This window comes from Trichechus manatus, unplaced genomic scaffold (genome assembly GCF_000243295.1).
Source record: "Trichechus manatus latirostris isolate Lorelei unplaced genomic scaffold, TriManLat1.0 scaffold00033, whole genome shotgun sequence".
NCBI classification, from domain to species: domain Eukaryota; kingdom Metazoa; phylum Chordata; class Mammalia; order Sirenia; family Trichechidae; genus Trichechus; species Trichechus manatus.
Genome location: NW_004443969.1, coordinates 15193946 through 15221073, shown reverse-complemented (window position 1 = coordinate 15221073; position 27128 = coordinate 15193946). Strand labels below are relative to the sequence as shown.

General features: G+C 35.8%; 1 protein-coding gene across 1 annotated transcript in view; it reads left to right on the top strand.

The window, feature by feature from the left end:
• The window catches only part of LRP1B (LDL receptor related protein 1B), a 1771065-nt gene that overhangs the window by 1680983 nt on the left and 62954 nt on the right, over positions 1 to 27128 (top strand). The window contains exon 80 of the mRNA XM_004375116.1: positions 8631 to 8792. Within this exon, the coding sequence (XP_004375173.1) occupies positions 8631 to 8792 (162 nt within the window). The remainder of the gene's footprint in view (positions 1 to 8630; positions 8793 to 27128) is intronic.

Below are 27128 nucleotides of genomic sequence, written 5' to 3'. Positions count from 1 at the left end.
TGTGGAGTTCCTTAGCAAAGGCATATGCACTCAGTCAAGTTAAATAATAACTTAGGCATTCATAATTTGTCTAATAATAATGCTACAAATTACTGAGTGATTGCTATGTGGCAGGCATTGTGGCACATGTTTTACTCTTAGGCACTGCTACCACATTTTACAGAAAAAGAAATTGAAATCTTGATATCCAAAGCCATACAATTAATAAATATCTAACAAGATTTCATATTCAGGTCCACCTGACACCAAAAAAAAATTAACCACTGCACCAAACTTACTAAGTTCCTATTAAATATTAAATTGAGTTGTTTCAACAAATGGATGCAATGCTGGACATGCTCACTCAACTATGCCAAGAAATTTGGAAGACAGCTACCTGGCCAACCAACTGGAAGAGATCCATATTTTTGCCCATTCCAAAGAAAGATGATCAAACAGAATGCAGAAATTATTGAACAATATCAGTAATATCACACACAAGTAAAATTTTGCTGAAGATAATTCAGAAACAATTATAGCACTATATCAATAAGGAACTGCCAGAAATTCAAGACAGATTCAGAAGAGGACATGGAATGAGGGATATCATTTGCTGACCAAGAGACAGTTGTTTAAACAGAACAGAACAAACGGATACTGCATGTTTTAAAGTCAGGAAAAGTGTGCGTCAGGAGTGTATCCTTTCACCATACTTATTCAATTCGTATGCTGAACAAATAATCCGAGAAGCTGGACTATATGAAGAAAAACTCGGCATCAGGACTGGGTAAGACTCACTAATAACCTGCGTTATGCAGATGACACAACCTTGCTTGCTGAAAGTGAAGAGGACTTTAAGCATTTACCGAGGAAGATCAAAGACTACAGTCTTCAGTATGGATTACATCTTACCATAAAGAAGAAAAAAAAATCAATCCTTACAACTGGACCAATAAGCAGCATCATGATAAACAGAAAATACTGAAGTTATCAAGTATTTCATTGTACTTATATCCACAATCAACCTCCATGGAAGCAGCAGTCAAGAAACCAAACGACTCATTGCATTGGGCAAATCTACTGCAAAAGAACTCTTTACAGTGTTGAAAAGCAAAGATGTCAGTTTGTGGACTAAGGTGTGCCTGACTCAAGCCACAGTATTTTCAATTGCCTCATATGCACGCAAAAGCTGGACAATGAATAAGGAAGACTAAAAAGAATTGATGCCTTTGAATTACAGTGTTGGTGAAGAGTATTCCATATACATGGACTTCCAGAAGAATGAACAAATCTGTCTTGGAATAAGTACAGTCAGAATGCTCCTTAGAAGTGAGGGTGGTGAGACTTCATCTCGCATATTTTGGGTATGTTATCAGGAGGGACCAGTCCCTGGAGAAGGACATCATGCTTGGTAATGTGGAGGGTCAGCAAAAGAGAGGAAGACCCTTAATGAGATGGATTTACACTGTGGCTGCAACAATGGGCTCAAAAATAGCAGTGATTGTGAGGATGGTGCAGGACTAGGCAGTGTTTCGTTCTATTGTACATGGGGTCGCTATGAGTTGGAACTGACTCAACAGCACCTAACAATAACAATGACATTTAATATTAATTATGAAATGTTTTACAGCCAGCAGTTTTTATTGAGGCTGTGATTTTGTTATGTAAGCATGTAGGAGAAGTGAAATGTAAAGAACTAGGTAGCACAGTGGTTAAGCATTCAACTGCTAACCAAAAGATCGGCAGTTCGAATCCACCAGCTGCTTCTTGGAAACCCTATGGGGCAGTTCTACTCTGTCCTATCTTATAGGGTCACTATAAGTCAGAATCGACTTGACAGCAATGGGTTTTTTTGTTTTTTTTTTTTAATGAACTACAAAGACATTTCCATTTCTTTATTTTTCTTTTTATTGTGCTTTAGGTGAAAGTTTATAGAGAAAATTATTTTCTCATTAAGCAATCAATACACGTATTGTTTTGTGACATTTGTTGCCAACCCCGAGATGTGTCAACAATCTCCCCTTCTGGACCTCAGGTTCCCCATTTCCAATCATCCAGCTTTTCTGTCCCTTCCTGCCTTCTTGTCTTTGCCTTTGGGCTGGTGTCCCCATTTAGTCTTGCATACGTGGTTGAACTGCATGTTATTGTTTGTTTTATAGCCCTGTCTAATCTTTGGCTGAATGGTGAACTTCAGGAGTGACTTCAATACTGAAGTCTATGCTAAACCCATAGCAGCCACTGAGGTTGAGCTTTACGAAAACTTTCAGTTTTGGGGTGGGAGAAGTTGATGGACTTACTGAGTTGCCAGAGATATTCACAAGGAGACATAGAATAAGGACATTTTTATTATGAACAACACCATCTTTAATTATATCATGCACATTCATTAATAATGTTTATTATTGATTAAACATAATTAGTGATTTTTGGTATGTCTTCACCATGTTTAATATTTGCTATTATCAGCTATATGTTAAATTACAATAGCTTAATATTAATTGACTTTGTTGTATGAAAATTTGCTGTAAATACTTTAGAAGATACATGCAGCCAAGTTCCATTCATCTATGAAGAGAAGCAGCATAAATAATTGAAATTAGGCTCCATTTATCACATGCATATGTCTAGCAAGGCACTGTGCTGATGTATGGTGTTGAACCTGAATATGGAGTAGATCTTACAACTGGGAAAACTTACAGTCTAGTGAAAACATAAGGTATGCCGCTATCTTAGTTACCTAGAGCTGCTATAATAGAAATGCCACAAATGGGTGGCTTTAACAAGTAGAAATTTATTTTCTCACAGTTTAGGAGGCTAGAAGTCCAGATTCAGGGTGCTGGCTCTAGAGGAAGGCTTTCTTTTGCTGTTGGCTCTGGAGGAAAGCCCTTGTCTCTTTGAGCTTCTGATCCTGGGCAATCTTCATGTGGCTTGGCATCTCTCTTCCTGTTTCTGCTTCTAGCTTATTTTTAATCTCTTTTATATCTCAAAAGACATTGACTCAAGATACACCCTACACTAATCCTACCTCATTAACATAACAAAGACAACCCATTCCCAAATGAGATTATAACTAGAGGCATAGATGTTAGGATTTAAAACATATATTTTTGGAGGAACACAATTAAACCCACAATTAAGCTTTATAAAAATTTTCAGTTTTGGAATGGGGGAAGTTGATGAACTTACTGAGTTGCCAGAGACATTTACAACCAGACATAGAATAAGGAGTGAAAACTGCAGGTCTGAAGTTTAGGAATGAGAATGAACCCAGAGGCAGAAAGCTGGGACACAGGAATTTGAGTAGAAAGATAATTATTGAAGCCACAGAACTGAAAATATCACTGAAAAGGAGTTTGGAAGAACATCTTTTGAGAGCCAGAAAGAGAAAAGGTAAAGGCAACAGTAAAAGAACAGTCAGAAAAAAGATAGAAAAATCAATAATGCCAGTGTCTTAGAAGCCAAGTGGAAATAGAGTTTCACAGTGCAGAAAACATTATAAAATTATGGAGAGAATTTGATAAGAATGGTGATTAAGAAGAAATCAGTGGATGTAGTTATTAGATTAGAGGTAAGCTTTAAGAGAGTCACATAAGGAAAAATATTACATGATCCCATTTTAATAAGAAGGCAAGAACAGGTATATATACAGAGAGACCAATGTTCAGCGGTGATTACCAGGGAATGGAGTGGGGGGGAATCATTCTCTAGGTCATTTAGATACTTGTTATTTTTGGCGATTGGAAAAGTAACACTGAATGTGAGTATAACGAGAACATCTTGATGAAAGTAAATGATGCCACTAAGTGCACAAGTGAAAAGAATGTTTGTGCTAAAGAATATGGCATACATAACTGGGCAACAATAACCGAAAAAACAAATGTATGGTCACATATGCATGTGTTTAGGCATATATGTTTGTGGGTAGGTACAGGTATGTACATACATGTGCACAGATAGAATATCTATATGTATGTGTACATAAAGATACGTGTGCGCACACATATATATTCATAGAAGACACAGTTACAGATATTTCTTAGACATAATCAAATACCTTGCCAGATTGGTTTTTTGAGTTTGAAGGCTTAGGAACTTAGTCTCATAGGACAACTCAGTCAACTGGCATAATATAGTCCACAAAATTCATGTTCTTCATCCTAGTGAAGTGAGTAGCATCCAGGGTCTTAAAAAACTTGTGAGTAGCCACTTAAGATACAACTATTGGTCTCTACTCATCAGGAGCAAAAAAGAAAAAAGGAAACCAAAGTGCCAGAGAACAAACTAGTCTGCAGGGCTAATAGTTTACACGAACCACACCTTATCTACCCAAAGAGTAGAAGAACTCTATGGTGCCCAGCTACTACTGTTGACCATTCTGATAAGGGCCACAATAGATGGACCCTGATAGAATGGGAGAAAAATGTGGAACAGAACTCAAAATCTTAAGAAGTCCAGACTTACTGGACCAGTTGAGACTAGAGGACTCTCTGAGTCTATCACCCTGAGATACTCTTTAAACCTTGAACCAAAACTATCCCCCGAGGTCACCTGTTAGCGAAATTACAGATCAGCGCACAAAATAAAGGATATTACCTGTGTGTATGGTGCTCCTTTAAGAAACCATATATATGAGATCAAAAGGTCAACAATTACCCTAAAGCAAAGATGAGACGATAAGGGAGCAGGGAAACTAGAGTACTGGAAATGGAACAACCAGAACACAATTAAAGAGAATGTTGACGCATTGTGAAAAATGTAACTAATGTCACTCAACAATTTGTATAGAAATTGTCAAACAGGAACCTAATTTGCTGTGTAAACTGTCACTGAAAACACAATAAAATATTATTAAAGAATAAAAATAATTTTTTTTAAAAAAGTTAATGTAAATATACAGTAAAGAGAATACCACATACTAACTTATCAGTTCTTAAACTCTTTTTTTACCACCAGGGAATCAGAATTGATTTATAGGAGCAATATATGCATATTGCAGGATCTGCCTGTCTTCTGAGAGCACAAAAAGAAGTAATAGATTAAGACACATTATTTTTTGTATTAAAAAAAAAAAATCTGTAAACCCAGTGTAGGATTATAGTGTGACTTTATGATTAGTTTACTTTGTCATATATAGGTAGAATTGGAAACAGTGTGTGTAAATTTCTTTTGAAGAAGCTCAAGGGTATACTAAAATTTGAAGTAGATTTACTTGGCAAATTAGTAGTTTTGGTGTTTTGTTTTGTTCTCTGTCTCTCTCTATGTTCTTTTCTTTTTAAAAGGTAAGGTTAAACGTGTTCAGAAGCAGAAGAGGGGAGAAGGACTCATCCTTCAAAGGGGTAATATCTGAACATGTTAGAATCTGAGTGTGTAGTTGATGGAGAATTCCTGCTCTACTCCATCAGCACTGCAAAAATAAATTCTAATTTAGTTGTAACGTAAATAAATAATGGAGGCAACATGTGTAATTTAATGAAATTTTCAGAACAATTTGCTCAAAATGCCATAGTGCTTTTGTAGACACACCACTTATGCCTATAAGTGGTGGACCTCATTCAGTAGGAATAATAATAATAATCAGAGCTAAAATGTAATTAAGTGCTGTCTATGGGCCGGTAGTATTAGAAATGCTTAGCATGTCTTATCTCAGTTATTCTGTATAATTCTACACAACAACCCAGAGAGGTAGGTATTGCTATTTTCCCCATTTTATGCACAAGGAAGCAAGCAGAGAGGTGATATTTGCCCACAGTTACACAGCCAGTAATTGGAACAGGTAGATCTAGGCAAACGGATAATCTGCACTCTTAACGCTGGAGCTAAGGATGCTATTTGTATATACTAGACTGATTAGAGCTAGGAAACTCTTCATCCTCTTCCTTCCTCACCTCTTTCTGATTGTACCACCCTTGTAGGTTGTCAACTCCAAGCTCCCTGGATGCATCGCTGCTATAAATCTGCATCTTAGTCATCATAACAGTACTGTTTCCTTTCAAATATCAAAAGCAAATTCTGCTACCTGAAAAATCTTTATAAATGAATCCAGTGCAACTTTTAGTGAGTACACTGAGAGCAACAGACAGTTGGTTTCCCATCAGAAAACAAAAGATCTGCTGCAGCACCACACAGTTTCAAGTTAGATAATATTCCCCTGAATATGAAGATTTCTGCTTGTCAAGAAGAAATCTTCACTTCAAAGAAAGAGAATGAAAAGCTTTTTGAAAATAATTCAGCTGGAAACTAAGTGATGTGAAGCATATGCTTGCTAGGAGACAACCTGGTCACTCTGCTCTAGTTACAGCTGTAGATAAGGTGAAACCATAGTGTCGTTTCTCTGAATGGCTGAGTGGGAGGAATTTTCAAATATTTCAGCAGGTTGTGTTTGTATCTTTCAAACTTCTGCCATTTTACTTTTTTTCACCCCTAATTTAAAACAAAAAAAAAGGAAAAACACCCAAAAGTAACATTGAAAAACATAAATCTACAATGTTTAATTTCTACCTCTACCTGACCCTTGCTCAGATTGTTCTAGCACATTTTGATTTCTCTTGTATTTTTTGCACTTTATTTCACATTTACCAGCACCAGTAGCCATAGAGTGTTGATTCAGACTCATGGTGACCCATGTGTGTCAGAGTGTGGAGCTGTGCTCCATAGGGTTTTCAATAACCCTTTTTTTATTTGGAAGTAGATCACCAGGTCTTCCTTCTTAGGAGTCTCTGGATAAACTCAAACCTCCCACATTTGGGTTAACAACCAAGCATGTTAACCATTTGCACTACCCAGGAACTCCAGTTTTGCGTTTAGCTCTTGTTAGTTTGTATTGTTGTCTGTATGTCCTATTTCTCTGTAAGTCATTCACAGGCTCTAATTAAAGAAGAAGCATTACTCCTTATGCTCTGGGCTTTCATTTTTCTTAGCAACTATATTCCAACAATTACTTTATCCTGTTCATCTTCCACCACTATTTGTTCTCTTATTTATGTCTGTATTTTTCACCCATTAATGTACCAGTGAAGATATTTTGTTTCTATGTAAGCAACAACTAAAAAAATCATTATTATTATAAGAAGAATATCTACCAAAAAGTTATCAAATCATTTTCTGGTAATGGAAAATATGAGGTTAATCAGCTTTTAATGTCTATAAAATTGACTTTTTTTTTTCCCTCAGTCTATTAATAGGCACTTATTGGCCACCAAACTAATAACTTTTACAAATGATAATTTTTAAAACAATGCTACTCTCTACAAAAATATATTTACTTTCTTCAATTAGCGAAACAGTTTCTAGCATACGCTTTGTATGTACAGACCTCTCTAAGTAAAATAAAAAAGGAAAGCCCCAACTTATTCATTCTCCTGAAAATACAGGTAGGTTTTATTTAGAGGGATTATATTCACTTAACGTAATAATCCTTCACCAAAAAAAAAAAAAAAAAAAAAGTCTTTCAATTGTAGAATCTACGTTTGGCAGTAGAGAATAATTATGTATATATCACTTTCACGCTTCAAGACTTAGTGAGCCTTACCTTCATGCATTTCTTTGACCATTCTAATCATGCTTCCATGTCTATAAAGGTGAGAGAAGGGATGGCGTGGACATTCTCTAATGCTAGTTACTGAGTAACATTTTCTAAGTCCTAGTTAACTGAGATCTATTACTTGATTTCTCTTATTTTCTTTCATGTTGCTCTTCACCTTTTTAAAGCCTCCAAACTGCATTCTTTCCCCCATTCAGATGACAGTCACTCGGTTTATTTTGTTTTGTTGGGTTTTGTTTTCCCTCTTGTCTCCCACAGAGCTTCTCTGCTTTGTCCTTGACAGACTGGGCAGTGAGAGAGACTTACTCCTGATATAACAGTTAACTGTGTTATGTTCAAAACACCTTAAACGTATCTTTCACTGTGCTGTTGGCCCCAAAGAGCAAATAGAGAAAAGTATCCAAAGATGATCTGTCCCATTTGCTATTTTATTAGGTTCACATTAAGCTTCTAAATGATCTTATGATTTACCAGACTGCAAGTGACATGAATAACAATATAAAAATGAGATCACTGGGACTTTGTAAACACTTCTGTACTAAAATAATGTATATGTAAATAAAACAAAATAGCTGCTTATGTTAATAAATCTAATCATTGTAGATGGCATGCACACTTTAAACATATTAAAATATTTACTTATAATAGGTTTAAAGTCATGCTTTATATAGATTCAGCAGTGGCTGGTAGATGAAGATTGACTACTGGGAAATGTAATTGTTTATATTTTATATTCCAATAGACAATAGAGCCTGCATTACCTCATCTGAGTAGAGCAAAAATAATTGGGAAGGCAAAATGGACATGAAAAAGAAGTACAAAGAATAATATAAGCCTTTGACACATGTATGCATGTATAATTACTCATAAAAAGATCAATTATTTTATCTGATGTGAACTTTAGTTATCTTCTCATATAGACTTTGTTGGATATATTGGGAAACTGAAACCCAAAGAGGTTCATATTACTGCCCACAGTCATTGGTTAAAAAGTGGACAAACCTTGACCAGAATCCTGGCTTCCTGATTCTTATCTACTGATGTTTCCATGAACATAAACCATTTCAGTCTATTAATTTGCTTTCTTGTTACCTGTTTCTTTTTCCAATAGGGAGACCCACTTGCAGCTGTGCACTGGGGTTCACTGGACCAAACTGTGGTAAGACAGTCTGTGAGGATTTTTGTCAAAATGGAGGAAGCTGCGGTGTGACTGCTGGGAACCAGCCTTACTGCCTCTGCCAGACTGAATACACTGGAGACAGATGCCAGTACTGTAAGTGAAGGGAATACCGAAAGCCAGTTATATCTCAACTTCAGCCACCCCCTATTTTTCAGGTCCAATCTCTCTGTCACCCCAACTCTGATGATTATTCTTTTCCTCATTCTTTTCTTAACTTTCTCCCTTTCGCAGATTCCATGGCCATTGTTACAATCATTCTCTCATATACACCCTCAACTCTTCCACTCTATTTTCTATTATACTTTCCTGGAAAATCATAACCATAGCTAAATCCAATTCTCCATCTACCTTGAACTGGTACCCTTAAAGCTGAATGTGACAACAGAAAAACATATACTGTTTTCCCTCTTGTTGTTAAGAACCCCATGCTATGTTTAATGCTACATTATCTACTCATGTATTGAATCTCTCTTTACTCATGGACATATCTCCTGCAGTCAGCCCTTCTCTCTCCTGTCTCATCAATATTTTCCTCTCTACTCTGTCCTTTTTAGAAAAGTTTTCCCTGTGCCCATATCTCTTTGCAGCTACAACCTAATTTCCCTCTTCCATTATTTCTTTATTTGGACAGCATCATTGCTCTAAAAAGTTGTTGTAGCCTTAATTCCTCTCTTTCAATTTCTTTTTACCTAAACTCTATGCGGTTTTTATTCCCATGTTCTGCTGAAACATCTTTTATCAAAGTCAATTTAATTAACTTATTTTAATAACCTATATATTGTCATATCCAATGGTAAATTCTCAATTCTTATTTTATCACTCTTATAAGCAGTTTATAACTCCATCTTTCTTAAAACACTTACTTCACTTGTCTTCATGGACACCAAACACCATTCTCTCTTGTTTTTATTTTCATTTCACTGTCTACTTCTTCTTGGGGTCTCTTGCTAGTTCCTCCTTATCTCTCTGATCTTCAATACCGGAGGGACTGACAACTCTGTCCTCATATATCTTTTCTTCTCTAAAACAATACTCACTACATGAACCCATGATTTCTATACAAGGCTACACATCAGAGTCACCTCAATAGCTTTTATAAAATGCAGTTTCCCAGACATCACCTCCAAAGGTACTGATTCCATTAGGCTGCTATATTGTTTATAGCTTTCTAGATATTTTGTATACACAACCAAGGTAGAGACCCATTGCTAGATGGTTTAACCCAATTGCTTGGTTTGTCAAACTGTTAAAATACTAATGATTCTAAATGTATCTTTCCAACAGAACCTATTCCTTAAATGCAGGTTTTTTTTATACCTAATATCCTATGTGACATCTTGAGTTATCTTTAAATTAGCCTGATTTTCCCGCTCAAAAATACCTCTGCCATAATCTATCTGATCTCTGTAAAGGGAAACACTCATTGTTTGAGCCAGAAATCTTAGAGTCATTTTTTACCCCTGTCTTTCCCATTCTGCCTTCACTTTCGTTTTACCTTTAAAATGTACTCAGAATCTGAATACTTCTCACCACCCACATCCAAGACACTAGCATCTTTTTGCTTGGATTTTTACTAATTAATCGCTGCTTCTTTAGAGATTATTCTCAAAATGGAGCTATAATGACACTTTTTATTCATAAGGAAAATAATGCTTTTCATCTCCAACAAAATTGTTTCTTTCTGTTACAAGTTCTCTTTTAATTATTTTTGTATTGGTTCTATTACTTAATCATACCAATGAAATAAGTATAATTTTTATTTTCATTTTACAGAATAGGTCACAGAGGAATAGATAGCTTAAATAGCCTCCTAAAACTCATACAGTAATTTGGAGATCCAAAATTCAAACCCAGGCAAATCACTTCCATTGCCCACACACTTAAAATTTACTTAACAATGTGATAACTACATGGTTTGGTATCACTGAGTACCTTACAGAGGTGACCTAGGATTCTAGACTTTATTGAAAGTACATGGAACGGCACAGAATCAAGCTATGTGCACTGGATTGAAATCAAGAATATTGCCAAATATTTTTGTCTTTAATGTTGCAGGGAGGTCCACTTTTTCTGCAGCAATGAGACAAATTTCAAATTAGTGTTCTCCTTTCCAAGTATTCATTCTGCTTATATTAGGCCATTCTCTTCTTGACATATATAAATGCCATCACCCTAAGCAAATGCCTTTTTCACATGACTTGCCCAACCTAACTCTTAAGTGATATGCATCACAGGCCAGCAGAGCTTATCTGACAAATACAGTTTGGTTATATGCATATGTCCCCATTCACTCCTTCCTCCTATCTTTGTTGCTCCATCATCTCCCTCCTTTTAACATAGCATAGCAACTCAACAAAATTTCCATCTACTAACTCATGGGGTTCTTTCATTTCTGCTCCACCATGCTTACAACTCCTAATATTTTCTAGGCAAACAAGGGACAACACCAAATACTTTACTGCATAATGAAACCCTCATGACTATCCATAACTATTTTTGTAGACTTTATTCTAATCAAAACATAATGATTACTCTTCCCCATATAAAAGTCAAGTTCCCTGCTGTTGTGATTTTTGTGTGCTATTTTCTTCATCTGGAATGCACTTTCTTTGAATTTCTCCTCATTTCATCTCTTCACACCAAATCCTATCTAACTGTCTGTGTCTAGCTTAAACACTATTTTCTTTCTGAAATTGTTCACATCTGGCTTACTGTGAATTAACCTATTCCTCTTCTGAAATTTCAAGTCCCTGTTGCTATATCTCTCTTTTGACTCTGATCACTTTCTACCCAGTATTATTGTGAACTGTGTACATCCCTCATACTGCACAGGGACCTCTTTGAGATGGCATTTTTTGTATAAGCAAATGAACAATCACACAGATGAATAAATGAACAAAAGTAATTTGCATACATGTGAACAAAAGAAAAATGAATTGAATGTACAAAGGCTATATTTAATCAATGTTCAACCATATGATATCTACGTATGATTTATCTAGAGTTAATATTTACTGATGAATCTTTTATTTCTTTTTTCCCAATTTGTGCATCATCACGGAGCATAAGTTTTCTTTCTTTCTTTTTTAATTAAAGCATCACCATTCTTGATTCTTTTTGAACTAATATGTATATTAATATATACATATATATATATATATACTATGTGGCCATCATTATAGCAATTTGGATTCTTAGAATAAATTCAGTTAGCTTATATTTTAATTGGCAACTTAATAGAATCACAGTCTGAGGTAGCCTGATGCTTTGTAAAAGACTGCATTATAATTTTATTATCACTATTAGCAGCCAAAGTACTTTCCACCTTTTGCTGCAAAGCACTTATTAAAATTAACCAATTAATCCTTAGACAGAGGTTAAATAACATGCTCAAGGTCCCGAAGTAGTAATATTATACTCAGAATTGGACCCCAGGAGTTGTTGATCAAGATGTCAACAAACATTTTTTAGATATTGTCTTTTGGCAGCATAATAAGTCTGTGGACAGTGTCATTAAAATGATAAATCCAACAGCTGACAAATGCGTAATAACTTTAGTATCTATTAGATGGGAGTCGGCAAGGTTCAGTAGGTATGGTGTTCTGTCAAATCTGTATCTTGCATATACAAAAATCTTCCCTCTCTAAATGAAGGAATGACAGAATGGTTGAATATAGTGTCTAATTAAAGGTTCCTTAGTGGGAGGTAAAACATCAGTTCTTAGTTGTGCTGAGTAAAAACATTTCACAACTCGAATGGCAATATAAAATCTTGAAGTCTGAAATGCAAATTCATTTTAACAGCAGTGGCCCAGGGAGAAGAGACAAGAGATAAATAATGGCACAAATAAAATTAGGCATTCCTTAAGTAAGTTGTTGAATAACAAATATAGCTCCATTACACGCTATTCTGGAGCTAGGATTCCTAGTATAAATCAAAGAAATAAATAAGCACGTCACCCAGGTGTTAAGTATAAGGTCAAGAACATGTGAGATTATTTCTAATTAAATGTTAATAATATTAGGGCAAAAGGGCCAATGAGGACCAACTCAACATGTTTCAAAGAACCAGGTATTCAAATTAAATAGTGGCCTGCTTGTCCTTTCACTGGTATTTTCAAAGTCCTCTGCTTGGGGACCCATTATAATTTCAATTAGAACTCAGCTTATTAGAAGTAAACCTGTTATGGCTTATTCCCACTGCTTCCAATAAGTACAGACATTAAGTAGTGTCTCAAGTTTATAGAGGTAGGAGTTCCTGTCAGTAATCCAAAGATAACACGTATTCTAATGAGTTCTAGAACCATAGTCTATCAAGTAACTAATGAAACAGTTATGAACTATAGATGTGAGCCTACCATATACGACAACATGATGGAATTATGTTTACCATTTGTCTTCTAGAGAAGCCTTATTCATTCACTCAGTCAGTCAGCGAACATGTGTTGGTGTCTTCGATGGAGCCCATCACTATGTTAGGCATTGAGAATACAGTGGTGTCAGGAGCATTTCCTGCCCTCAAAGAACTTACAGTGTGATTCAGAGAAAGAAAGAAGTTATTACAAAGCAGTGCAATGAAACACAGAGACTATCAGAACTCACAGAAAATACAGAGGTCAGCTTATGGGGAGAGGAAAGATTTCCTGAAGGAAGTGGAATCTAAAGTGAGACAAGATGAAAGAGAAGAAGCTAAGTAAGTGAAGAGAGGAAGCATAAGAGAAATAGCATATGCGAAGGCCCAGAAGGGAAAGGCTTTTGAAATTTACATTTTATGTTTCTATTTGATTTTCCTGGGGGCAGGCTGGCAAGAAAATTAACATTCATTGAATATGTACGATGAACTAGTGACAGAGATGCGTGTTATGACACATTATTTTATCTAATATAATAATACATGGTATTTCATCAAATGCTCACACCACCCTGTCAGTATTAGAAGGACTTCAATAATCATCAGGAAAATAGAATAGAATTTTTTCACCTGTTCATGTGAGTATGAAGTTCAACTAGAAATGAGTCTAGAAGACCAAGAAAGGATTGTGATTTGGAAGATGAAATTACCAACCAGGACTAACCATTTCCTAAGTATTCAAATACTCAAGAATCTTGGAACATTGACATCTAGAGGGGCAAAGGAATTTGAAGCCCTGACTACTGATTGGTCCCCAGTCTTATTCTCTTGGTGAGAACGTAAACACTGTCTTCCTTCAGGCCTTTTACATCTCTTGCAACTTGTTCCTATATGTACCCTTTCTTTCAGGCTTGAAAACCTGTTTACTATTTCCAAAATATATTCCCTATAATTATTGATGCCTCTTTTTCTTTACGAGTAAGTTTCTCATTGTGTAAACCCAAAAACCAAACCCGTTGCCATCGAGTTAATTCTGCCTCATAGCGACCCTATAGGACAGAGTAGAACTGGCTCATAGAGTTTCCAAGGAACACCGGCTGGATTCGAAATACCGACCTTTTGGTTAGCAGCTGTAGCACTTAACCACTATGCCACCAGAGTTTCCTCCCATTGTGTAAGCCGCTCTAATTTCCCCCACTTTGTCTTCCTATCTCCCCTTTGCTTTAGATCATTTAGCACTTCTCTTTGGCACTTCTCACATTGTACTAATATCATTCATTGTCTTGACCATCTATCCCATCAGAACTTGAAACAGCCAAAGGTGTTTTGCATACCTTATCAATCTGGGGATTTACCTCAGTGCCTATAATTTAGTAGATGGTGATTAGGTGTGTGGAGGGATGTAAACAAAGTACACGGATCCAGTTTCCAACCCTCTACCACAAGCCCCACCACCAGCAGCTTTTATTGTTTCACGAGTTTCCACTCGAAAGGAAAGGTCAGAGCTCTGCACCATCTTTCCTTACTAGCTCATTTAGATCCCAGATCTGCAAGGAACTGTGTGCTTGGGTTCTTAGTTTGAAAAAATAATGGTGTAAAATAAAATTCATTTTGAACTAATGTGAGTGGAATAGATGCATTTCTCCTCTCATGTGACCATGATGGAGAGTGGTGAGCTAATGGTAATACAGTGTCATTATTTTAGCTATTCTTTTCTTTCAGATGATTTAGAAGAAATTGTCAGGGTTAGGAAAGATATCTTTGAAGACAAATTTTATATTGGATACATTTTTGACTCTACAGTAAAATTAGAATTACTAAAAATGGGTTTATGCTCTAATGTTACAGCTTCAGTTAAAGGAAATAGGAGTAATAATAATAAGACAGAAAAGATTTTGGTGAAAATGTGCTTATTTATTCCTCAAGGAAAATACATTAAACAAAGTTTTATTAGAAATTGAGATAGATTTTTTCTAAGCAGATAGTATGTCATATGTGTGTCAAAATATTTTTTTCTGATTATGAAAATTAGTTAACTCATATATTGAACACTTATGAATACCACTTATTGTTCTAAAATTGGGGAAAAATTGTTTGAAGACATGTGTTTACATAAATTTTGGTGAATAGAAAACTAAATGGCATCTCTTGTCAGATTATAAGTCAGAAAAAGCTACAAGTTAGAGTTACTTTGCCAAAAAAAGATCAATCAGAGATCAGATATAGTGTTTTATTTCCATATCATATAGAAGCACACTGTTATTTTTATTTATATGACTATGTTTCAAATTCCAACAGCATGTTTATAAAGTTTACTGTTGATAAATTTTCATCTTATGCCACGTAAAATCACTTGGAGTTTTCGTGATTTTGGATTACTGAAAAATAATCTTCAAGAATGCTTGGTAATTATGCTTGCTAGCGTAGCAGGAACTTGTTTCCGTGCCAGCTACACAGATCTTGATTTTAAGACAACTCTAATCTCAGAATACTCTAGAAACAGTGCTTCAGCCCCCAGTCATGACAAGATGAATGGTTTGATCTCCCTCTACTTTCATGCCATATTAACAGGATAAACAGGTATGTACTCTTTCCTGTGTAAGGAAGACAGATATAAAGTAATATGGAAGACAATCAAAGCAGCCCTAAAACTACTTAGATGAAGGTTGAAAATAATATATCACACATGTAACAGTTATTAACCATCTAGAGTGTCATTTGTATTAAAATAAACTGAACGTGCCCAGTTGGGAGTCCTCAAAAAATAAAATTAAAAAAAAAAAAGCAAGGCTTTGTATGAATAGAAGCAGTCATGATTCTGCTGTACTTGGTGTTAAGCAAACTGCATAGATTCACAAATAATTATCTGCAAACAGAAATAGGTATTTGAAAACAATATAGTATATAAATCATGCACAGACAGATGCACAGATTAAACAAAAATATTTACTTGAGGCTTACCTCAAACCAAGCATATTGTTTCTAGTTGAATGCCTCTGCAAACATAATTTTACAAGAGTTAAATCAAATGTAAATTTAAGAGAAATTTTTAACACAGTGATTTATATCACATTTAGAATGTCTACTGACATGTTTTGAAAGAAGAAAATGCCACAAAATAGGAATCTTTAGAAGTTTTAAAGAGAAAAGATAAAATAAGATTGCAATCTTATAGTTAAGAAAATAACTTTCATGTTTAACTATCGAAGATTTCATCATTACAAAAGGGTGCTATTACTCTATTGTATACAACAATAGACTTCTTTTAGTAGTTAATATAATGGTGAAAGCATTTTATATTTATCCTGATTATTGATAAGAATGGTAAGAGAGATAAAAGTTCAGTGTGCCACAGTCAGCTTTCAAGATAAAAAAGAAAAACAAGAAATCCTAAGATCTTAAATGCATAGCTCCTGAGTCCCATGGTGCAAAAATGCCAAAAAGAGGAGGAAAGATTTATTATTTATCCTATGATTCTGTAACCTACCAAATAAAGAAGAGCAGATCTTTGCCTAAATCAAAACTGTGTATTCATAATTTTATTTATTTGTGGCGTTTCATTGTCATGAATGCAAAGAATTAAATATCATAAATTTGATTTGAATGAGTAAATTTTAAAATTCATTAAATTTTCCAGCAAATGAAGCAACACTAAAAAGAACAAAGTTAAGAAAAAAAGGAAATCCCAGATATAGCCAATAATCCTTCACTATTTAAGTGCTTAATTATATGAAAATGAACTATTAGGAAAAAAGCCCATTTATTAGTGGTTGCCTCAAAGAATCAGATACCCATTAAGTGTGGAGCATCTTGAAAAATAGTCATTTGGTTCAGAATATCATTAGAAGGCTAATTCTAAGGTCAGGTGGCTAAATATGACTTTTTAAACCTGCAATTCCAGTTGAAGATCCATGACCAAGTATATGGTAATAATATGACCTAATTTTCAATTTGATGAAATAATTTGCAATTTATCTATTAGTTTTGAGAAATCAGAAAATCTATATTGTGGTGATCTGAGGGTAAGCTTTCCTTGAAAATCAGTTGATAGAAATAAACCAACACAGTGGCAGAAACAAAAAAATTAGGGTGGATGTGGCCATGTAATGAAAGTTGGTTTATTTAACTGTCTAGTGGCATCTTGTAAGAGGCCAGGAACTAAGGTCACTTCCATGTTACCTACAGACCATGAAGAATTACAATTGAGCTAGAATTTTTCAACTCCAGATTTCAGTGCTCCTTAAATTGGAGCATAGATTTCTGATCTTTTCAAGGATTCTTTGTCCAGACAAAACAAATACATTTTAAAAAAATACATATTATTTCAGTGGGTTTCTGGAACTTCATTGGCTTTGCATTCTGCATTCACTCTCTATGAATCTATCAAACTGAAATCCATATTTGAGGAAGCGATATTGGGTTTTAGAGGTAATGAAATGGAATTAGAACATTCTTCCAGCATCATTTAAACCCATTAAAAGTAGACATTTGTGAGCTATCAAATACTATTCTACAAATTTGAGTTTTTAAATTACTTTTTTCATCATCACAAGTCAAATTCAGTTACGTAATGATTTGTGTTAAAACGACAACAACAAAAAACTAATAATTATCTGCTTTTCAGAGTTGAGAGTTTAAAGTGAGGTAATCAATAAAAGTCTTTGTAAATTGTAAAATCAAATGCAAATGCTTATTTTTTTTAATTTTCATTTTAACAGATCTTTTAGTGTCTATGTTTTGTTATACATACATTTAAGTTAATGTATACATTTAGATAATTCATAATTCAGATAATGGAAGTAAATGTATTCATTTCATAGCATTCCTGGATATGGTATTAGATGTTTCATTTTATAATTTCTGATATGATCCATGAATTTAGCATGGAATTCTATATCGAGTTATATAAAAGTAAGTAGATCAGACCTTTGAAGAAAATGGTTACTTGGATATGTTTATTTCTACACAAAGGTTAACCTATAATTACAAAACGAAACCTATTCAAAAACTTTAGTCCAATTCTGTAGAATGCCCATTTCTGGGGACTTGGCAGGTCACAGTTTTCATTCACATGGCAGACTGGAGTGGCTGTAGTAGGCTCATTGATCCAGCAGCTGAGAGTCTGTGTCATGCAGACACCAGATATGCCAAACCCCTGTTCCTGAAACTTGATGACATCTGCCTTTGCTTCCCTTATGATTTTCCTCTTCATCTCCCTCCTTCTTCTGCCTCTCTGAATGCAAACATACACATCCTGGAAAACTTCAGTAAGTTTTAGGGGTGGGAAAAACAGTTCTTGATTGATCCCATATTTATATAAGCTTTTGGGTTTTTAAACTAAAAACCAGCAATCTGATTCTTGCTTTCTACCTTCTTAAGTGTCCGACTTTCCAAGGGGCAGTGTTCATTCATTAATTCAACAAATATTAATGGAATATCTAATTTATGCCAGCCACTAAGACTTGAGATTTAGTCATAAAACAGAAAACTTATCTTATGGTATAGTTTATTATTTATAAATAATATGTTTTATGTTATATGTCAAGTGGTGAGAAATAAGATGATAAAAAATAAAGTAAGGTAAATTAAGAAACTAACTACCGTCATGCATCACTTCACATCCACAATACATTCAGTGAAATAGGACTTTATGTGATTTGGGCATTGTACAACACCATATTATACACAGGCAGTCCCCGGGTTACGACAGTGTGATGAGGTGGGGCATTGCCTGCCATCTGATGACAAGAATTTTCTTAGTGATGCTCTCATCTGGGATGATCTTTTCCATGATTATCTACTCTCCAGTGTTATTTGTCTCCCATTTCCCCATGAAACCCTTCCCAGTTTTCAAAAAATGAGTTATTGCTTTGTGCTCTGAATTACCTTTTTTAAAATTAATTTCATGTACTGGCTAACTGAAATCAGTTATTATCTTAGTCAAAGTTCTCTAAAACATAAATAAATAAATATATGTATTTATAAATATATAAATTTATTTGTACATATATTTATCTATAAATTTATACATTTATAAATAAGTATAGAAAAAGAGAGACAGAGAACTGCTTTATTTTAAGGAATTAGCTTACAAGATGGTGTGGGACTGGCAAGTCCAAAATTCATAGGCCAGGAAGAAATTCCTACAGTCTTTTATCCCCAAATCCATAGATCAGGTGACGGGAAGAGTAAAAAGTAAGGAAGTTCTGGCAAAATGTCTATTTATACTCTGGAGGTAGAATACTCACTATGGAAAACCCCCTTTTGGTCTTAAGACCTTCACCTGATTGGATGGTGCCCATCCACATTATGGAGGTTAATCTGCTTTATTTAAGGCCCACTGTTTTAATCACATGTAACTACTTCATATCAGCATCTAGACTAGTGTTTGACCAAGCAGCTGGGCATCATAGCCTAGCCAAGTTGACACATAAAATTAACTTTCACAGTTGGTTTTTTTCAATTATGTTAGCCTGGAAGTTCCCATTAGAGTACAAGCGTTCTGGGGACAAGGGCCATATTAACATAATAGATGTTAATATAGTTTAGAAATCTAAAATTAATTAAACCTTAATACTCAATGTCCTCATAGAGAAATTAATGCCTAAATATGTTTACTAGCTTGTTAATGGTCACAGAGATACTACCTATATTTTCATTATTTTTTCCATTGTTTTTAAGCTCTCATATCCTTACTCACTTCTTTGGTATTCACTTAACTTCATTTGATAAATCATAATTAACTCTCATCTACAACTCTGCTTGCTCACAAGTCTCAAATAGCTGTCCATCACTTTATAAGTATTTGTTTCCTAAAACTTTTTATAACCAGACGGCTTTACAAATAGAAGAATACTCATCCCAGAACATTGCTTATATACAAAAAATATTGAACATTTTAGATATGTTTCTTATATATATATTTGTATGATATTTGAAAAACAGTGTCATGTTGGTTGTACAAGTTAATTTTTAACTATGTAAAATTATTGATGCTGTTGTTGTTAATATGCATTTTGTAACAGCAGTCTGTCAGAAGTATAAATCCTGAAACTTTTAGAATATCACCCTATACGTCACTCACTGAAATCAAATCTTTGATAAACTCATTTTCTGAATTTTGCATTCTTCTTCTACTTGAACACTCAGAGATGGCACAGTTTGCTCAAGATGGGTCTCGTTCTTTTAAATGTTTTAGTCTTTTCTATGGAAATATTTGGCATTTATTACTATCTTTAGTAATAAATTGGAAAATGCTAATTTTCTGAGACATGCTTTGCTGATGAAAGTTTATAATTTCTCATCAGAGTTTTGCACACACTTTTTTTTCCCTCTTGTTGTTAGGTGCCGTCCAGTCAGTTCCGATTCATAGCTACCATGTGTACAATAGAACGAGACATTGCCCGGTCCTGCACCGTCCTCACCATTGTTGCTGTGTTTGAGCCCACTCTTGCAGCCACTATGTCAGTCCATCTCCTTGAGGATTTTCCTCTCTTTTACTGACCCTCTACTTTACCAAGCATGATGTCCTTCTCTGGGAACTGATCCTTCCTGGTAACATGTCCAAAGTACATGAGATGAAGTCTCGTCATCCTTGCTTCTAAGGAGCATTCTGGCTGTACTTCTTCTAAGACAGATTTGTTCATTCTTCTGGCAGTCCATGGTACATTCAATATTCTTCTCAAAGGCTTCATTTCTTCTTTGGTCTTCCTTATTCATTTTTTCCCTAGTGAATATTTAATTTGCATACTTGGATTCAATGTTTGCCTGCTTTATTAAACTCAATTCTGAAATGGGAAGGTACTTCTAGGTTTATTGCAATAAGTTAAATTATTAAAATATCTTAGACTGTGTAAAGCATTTAAGGAATGTAAAAAGAATATTTTCTTGTATCTGGTTTCCTAATTTCCAATTCAGTCATTAAAAGACAACAAATCATAACATTCTAAGCAAATTTATACAAGTTACTTCATCTCTCTTGCCTCTAAACCATGCTGGATCAAAAACTGTCTCTCACTTGATGCTGTGCATCTCTAGGGAAGGAAAGGCCACAATCTCTCCTGTTAACATATTTAAGAATGTCAGACCATTTCCAGAAAACCTTCCAAATGTTTTCATCCTAAGATAGAAGTAAGTGAATGGTAAATCTTCAGGCAGGTTTTACTTTGTGATTTCTTGGCTGTTAGTTTGGCTTCTTATTTGTCTGGTGTGACTCATTTGATCCTGCCTGATACTGGGTAGATCACATCGGATATTTAGGAGATTCTTTCAAGTATGAAAATCCAATGCTGTAAACCAACTATCAATGGATAGAGAGAGCCAATATCCAACTTGGGCTGGAATGGAAGGCTGAGAATGATATCTGAAATATTAATCTTTGGACCAGTAGTGGGAACACCTGCTTGTGCTCCTGAGCTCTGCTGTTATAGATTATCGTGGCATCATACAGAATCTCCAAGGACTGCTGCTGTTGCTGCTACAGGGCCCTTGAACATTCTGACTGGTCATTAGACCCTCAGATATCCACACAGATGGAGGCACTTTCAGTTTTCATAAAGGAAAGAGAGAGTTAAACATATTCAAGATTATTTTCTAGATTTTTATGAGCAAATGTATGAATTATCAAATAAGAAAAATAAGAACTCATTTTCTGGATTAGAGTTATTTGGGACTGAATTTGAATTCTCCCGCTTATTAGTGTGTGATTTGGGGCAAGTTGATTAACCTCTCAGTGCCTTAAAATGAGGCTAATACCATCTAATGCAAGAGACTATAGTGTTACAGTGCCTGACTTATAGATGTCGCCTAAAAATGAGCATTTACCATCATCATAATCAGTATTACATAATTTTACTTAGAATATGCTCTAGTTGGCCTTTGGTTTTATTAGGGACACTGTGTAGGGGTGTCATGGCAGTGTTTCATATTTAGAAGTAATAATAGGTATGATTTAGTACAGAGCCCTGCCGGCACAGTGGTTAAAAGCTGGGCTACTTACCAGAAGGCTGGCAGTTTGAATCCACCAGCTGCTCCTTGGAAACCCTACAGGGACAGTCTACTCTGTCCTATAGGGTCGCTATGAGTTGGAATCGACTGGAAGGCAATGGATATTTATTTTTATTTTTATTTTTTTATGATTTAGCATAATTGCCTTAGTTCAAAGACAACCAAAGGGTGTCTTGGAGAATTTAGTAAATGGCTCAGATGAAGTCACATTGTTATTGGAAAGAAGGAATGGACAGAGCCTCTGTCTTAGGCATCTAGTGCTGCTCTAGCAGAAATACCACAAGTGGATGGCTTTAACAAAGAGAAATTTATTTTCTCACAGTCTAGTAGGTGAGAAGTCCAAATTTAGGGTATCAGCTCCAGGGGAAGGCTTTCTCTCTCTGTTGGCCTTCTCATCAATGTTCCCCTGGACTAGGAGCTTCTCTGCGCAGGGACCCTGGGTCCAAAGACGTGCTCTGCTCCTGGCCCTGCTTTCTTCATGGCATGAGGTCCCCAGTTCTCTGCTCGCTTCTCTCTTTTATATCTCAAGAGATTGCCTCAGGACACAATCCAATCTTGTAGATTGAGTCCTGCCTTACTAACACAGCTGCTGCCACCCATCTTCGCTCATTTAACATCCTAGAGGCAGGATTTACAACATGCCAGAAAATCACACAATACCAAGAATCATGGCCCAGCCAAATTGATACACACTTTTTTGGGGGGATATAATTCAGTCCATGACAGCCTCCAATTTCCTCATATTCTGGACAGTGTCGTCTTTGTTGTTGTTTTCTTAAGATGCTATCCTGATACAAACGTTCATCAAAAGTTCATAAAATACCGTTATTGGCTGTTCTGGAAATTCTTTGACATTTCATACCTCCAAGGAAACAGCAATAAACTTCCCTGCAGGGGAGAATATTAGCAGAATTAATAGAAGCAAACACTCACGGGACAAAATCAAGTTACAGTGAAGCAGGAATGCATATTGCATTAAAACTGGAGCCTCACTTATAGAATGTTTAGTTATATACACTGTGGAATTTTTCCATTTTTCTTTGTGAAAGTAACCCAATCCTACATTTACTGTTTTTTGTGCAGTCCTAAATTATTAAATGCTTATAAACTATAAATCTTAAAGGCAATGTACAGAACTTATTTTTTAAAGACTAGATCAGAATTCAGTGAAATAGTGTAATTCACCTTCCCATGTATAAATATTCTGTTACCAGTTAAAGGCTCCCCACATTCATCACTATTCTTGCTTCAATATTCTCACCCTTATTTAGCTGATATAATTTGTTTTTCTTCTCTTTAAACAAATTTCACACTTCACTAACACTTAACAATGTGAGTAGCCCCATTGCAAATATAAGTTAATAACTAGTCTTGTCAATTACTTTTCACTAGAAAGAAATGTTTGGGAAAGAAGTCGAATGCAGCTTGAGATTTTTTAGATATGCGTTTCTCCAGGAATATTCAAAGGAGCCCTAGTGGTGCAGTGGTTAGGTGCTCAGCTGTTAACCCAGTCCACCAGCCACTCCAGGGGAGAAAGATGTGGCAGTCTTCTTCCTTAAAGATTTACAGCCTTGGAAACCCTTTGGGACAGTTCTACTCTGTCCTACAAGGTCACTATGAGTTAGAATCAACTGCAAGGTAGTGGGATGAATATTCATAAACATAAATATATACCTCTACATGCACATATTTTTATGCAGTGTATTCAGATGCTATAAAAAGATTAAAAGATGGAATATTTCCTTTTATTTCTAGTTACTTGGAAAGGGAACACAGACAAAGAAAAAGAGAGAGACAGCATGCAAATGGGATCTCCTTTGTAAATTACTTCATTTCTGTTGTAGAAAATAGCTTATTCTCCAGTTACTTTCTACCTAATCACCATATGAATACTCAGTAATTATATATTCATCTTTGTCCTTTAGATTACATGATTGTGTTTGATGCTACTATGTAGTTCTTAGTGTAGTTACCATACAGAGGTTATAACAGTTTTTGTATTGTGAATATAATGTGTTATTACATAATTTCATGATAATCTCTACTTTCTAAGCACAGATTAATTACATTTCATTATTGCTCATTCTTATCATATGCAGAACATCTCAATTGTTATGTCATTCAGGTCAGTAAAATGCTCAAAACTTAATGAGATGAAAAGCTTCATAGGAAGGAAGAATTTTCTTTATTGGTAGTAATATATTGGGCTTTTGCCACATTGATCATTGAGATCAATTTTGTTTTTTTTTTCCTTCCTGTCTTAACCTTACAAGTTAAGAGGTTGTCAGCTATCTGAGAGCTGGTGATCTGTCTTGTATTTCTGGGTTCTTACCACAGTTTACAGTATACAGCTTAGCATATGTATGTCCTTAGCAAATAATCAATTACTGATCCACCATTTCCATCCTATTGTCAGAGTCAAATTACTCATTTTGTTCAAAAGGAGATCAACCATGGTGTTCCACCAGCTTTCCCTTCCATGAATTCAGACTGCTTCTTCTGAACACTTAACTGACCATCCATTTAGACTCTCCTGTTCTTTCTTCTATTTTCAACACTTTCCCTATTTTCCCCACTTCAACAAAAAAAATCTTCTTTTTTTTAATTGCATTTTAGATGAATCTTTGCAGAACAAATAGTTTCTCCTTAAACAGTTAGTATAATTATTGTTTTATGACAATGGTTAACAACCCCACGACATGTCAACACTGTCCCTTCTCGACCTTGGGTTCCCTATCACCAGCTTTCCTGTCCCCTCCTGCCTTCTAGTCCTTGTCCCTGGGCTGCTGTGCCCCCATTAGTCTCATTTTGTTTTATGAGGCTGTCTAATCTTTGGCTGAAGGTTGAACTTTGAGAGTGACTTCATTACTGAGCTAAAAGGGTGTCTGAATGCCATGCTCTAGGGTTTCTCCAGTCTCTGTCAGGCCAGTAAGTCTGGTCTTTTTTCAATAAAAAAATCTTCTATTGTCTGCATTTTCCTTCTAATCTGTCTGCTTTCAGAATATTTTTTCTTTTTTTGGGCTTCCTTTTAGTGCCAATAACTATTAAGCTAAATTCAAAAATGGAAGAAAAAAAGGTATATCTGGTGTCAGAAAATAGAAGAGAGTGTTTTTGCTGATCACTTTTTTGATAACCAACAGCCAATATCCCTAATCCTTTTATTTTTTGGAGGAATTATTTTTTTGCATTTAGATATATTTATAGCTTTATACTTATTAATATTCAACTTAATGAATGCTGAAATATGAAAAAGAAAAGCTGAAGGCTGTAAAACTTTTGCAAAGGTAAGCTCACACAAATAATTGATATCAATAGTGATAAATGTGTCATTTAAGAAAAGATCAGGGGACTTCCGACAAATGGCGCTCTAGGCAGAAGCACCATGTCATCCCTCCACAGCAAAGATCTGAAAAACTAAACCGAACAGAGACAACAATCCTGAAACCCTAAAACATCAAATGAAGAGATAAAGAACTCAGCCAAGCACCAAATGGAGTGAGAAAACTGACAGAGAATGGACAGCAAGGAGAGATTCATGCAGAGGTCCCCATCAGCTAACTCAGGGCAGATCCGCCATCTTGGACTCCTATTGGAGACCGGCAAATGGGGTATGAGAAAGCAGCTTCACGGAGCTTCCAGCAGGAGAAAAAAAAAAACGGTAATCTGTGATATACACTTTCTAAACCCCAACTCTTCTTCTCCCCCACTCGGCCTCCTCTGCTTCTTGCAGCCATAATCTCTTGTCTGGGAAGCACCGGCTGCTTGGATTCCACCCACCCAAACAGGCAGGCTCTCTGAGTGCCATTTGTTGGCTGCTGGTGTTGCTTTTTTCCTCTTCATTTGATTTCTTCCTTACCTCTCACCACCCCTCCACTTTCACTCAAATACCTGGCTCCGTGCACCATCTTTGCTTCTTCTTGAGGGGCTGTGGAGCTCCTTTCAAGTGTGGAGCTGCACCCCAGTCAGGGCTGCCATGCTGGTGGGATCCCGGGGCTTTTGTTCATTTGTTTGTTTTGAATTGTTTGTTTTCTTTTCCTTTTCTTGAGTTAGGAACCCGTTCTGGCCATGCAGTGCTGCGTGGCTTGGAAACTTCCCCCTTGGCTTGTACAGATGTGCAGAGGGATCTGTGAGGGCATTTCTTTTTTCATTGGTTTCTTTTTTTTTTCTGTTTTTTGGGGGGCTTTTCTTGGTCTTATTTTTTTTTAATTTGCTTTGTTTTCTTTTCCCTTTCTTCGTTAGTCAGTTTTTGTCTCTCTATATCTTCTTTCTCTTTCTGTTCCCTGAAAACCTGGCATTGTATACCCCTATGCCTTCTAGCCAGGCTGTACTGCAACACCTGAGATCAACTTCCCCAGACCTCATAGCCGCACTGGTGGGATCCCTGGGAACTTTGCTGTTCTTTAACATTTCCGATTTTTATTTATTGATTCTTTTCTTTTTTTTCTTCCTCTTCCCCTTTTTGTTTTTTCCATTTCATAGTCTCTCATCTCTCCACTCCAACAGCAAGCTCCCCTAGCATTGTTTTTTGTCTGTTTATATGTTTTTGACACCTGTTCCTCTCTCCTCTCTCCCATAAACATCTTAGCTCCACACATAACAATCTCCCCGCTATATCCTGCCTACCTGCACTGTGCACTTAACATCACGCCACCAAGCAGCACAGGCACGGCCTACTGGAACCTGCCCTGCACTGATTATCGACCCGCCCTCGTGGCTGTAGTAAGTGCCACAAACAACCTGTCCCAGTAACTCGTCTTCAGCTAGACCTGCCCTGCTGTACCATATCTGAGTGACTGATCCTGCCCATTGGAGAAGGAGGCGAAAAGTATTGTGCCCACAGACAAGCAAACAACAAAGAACACACAGCCCGCCTGCTTAGACATAGCCAAATTAAAAAAAAAAAAAAGGGACAAAACAAACAAATCTACAATCAATAAATCAGAAAAATAACTACTGAATGGCCCGAAGACAGCAGACAATATCAAAACATTTACAAAAATAGGACAGGATGGTTCCAGTAGGTGTCCAAAATAAAACACCAGATGACTTTCCAGTGGAAGAAAAGGCACTAGA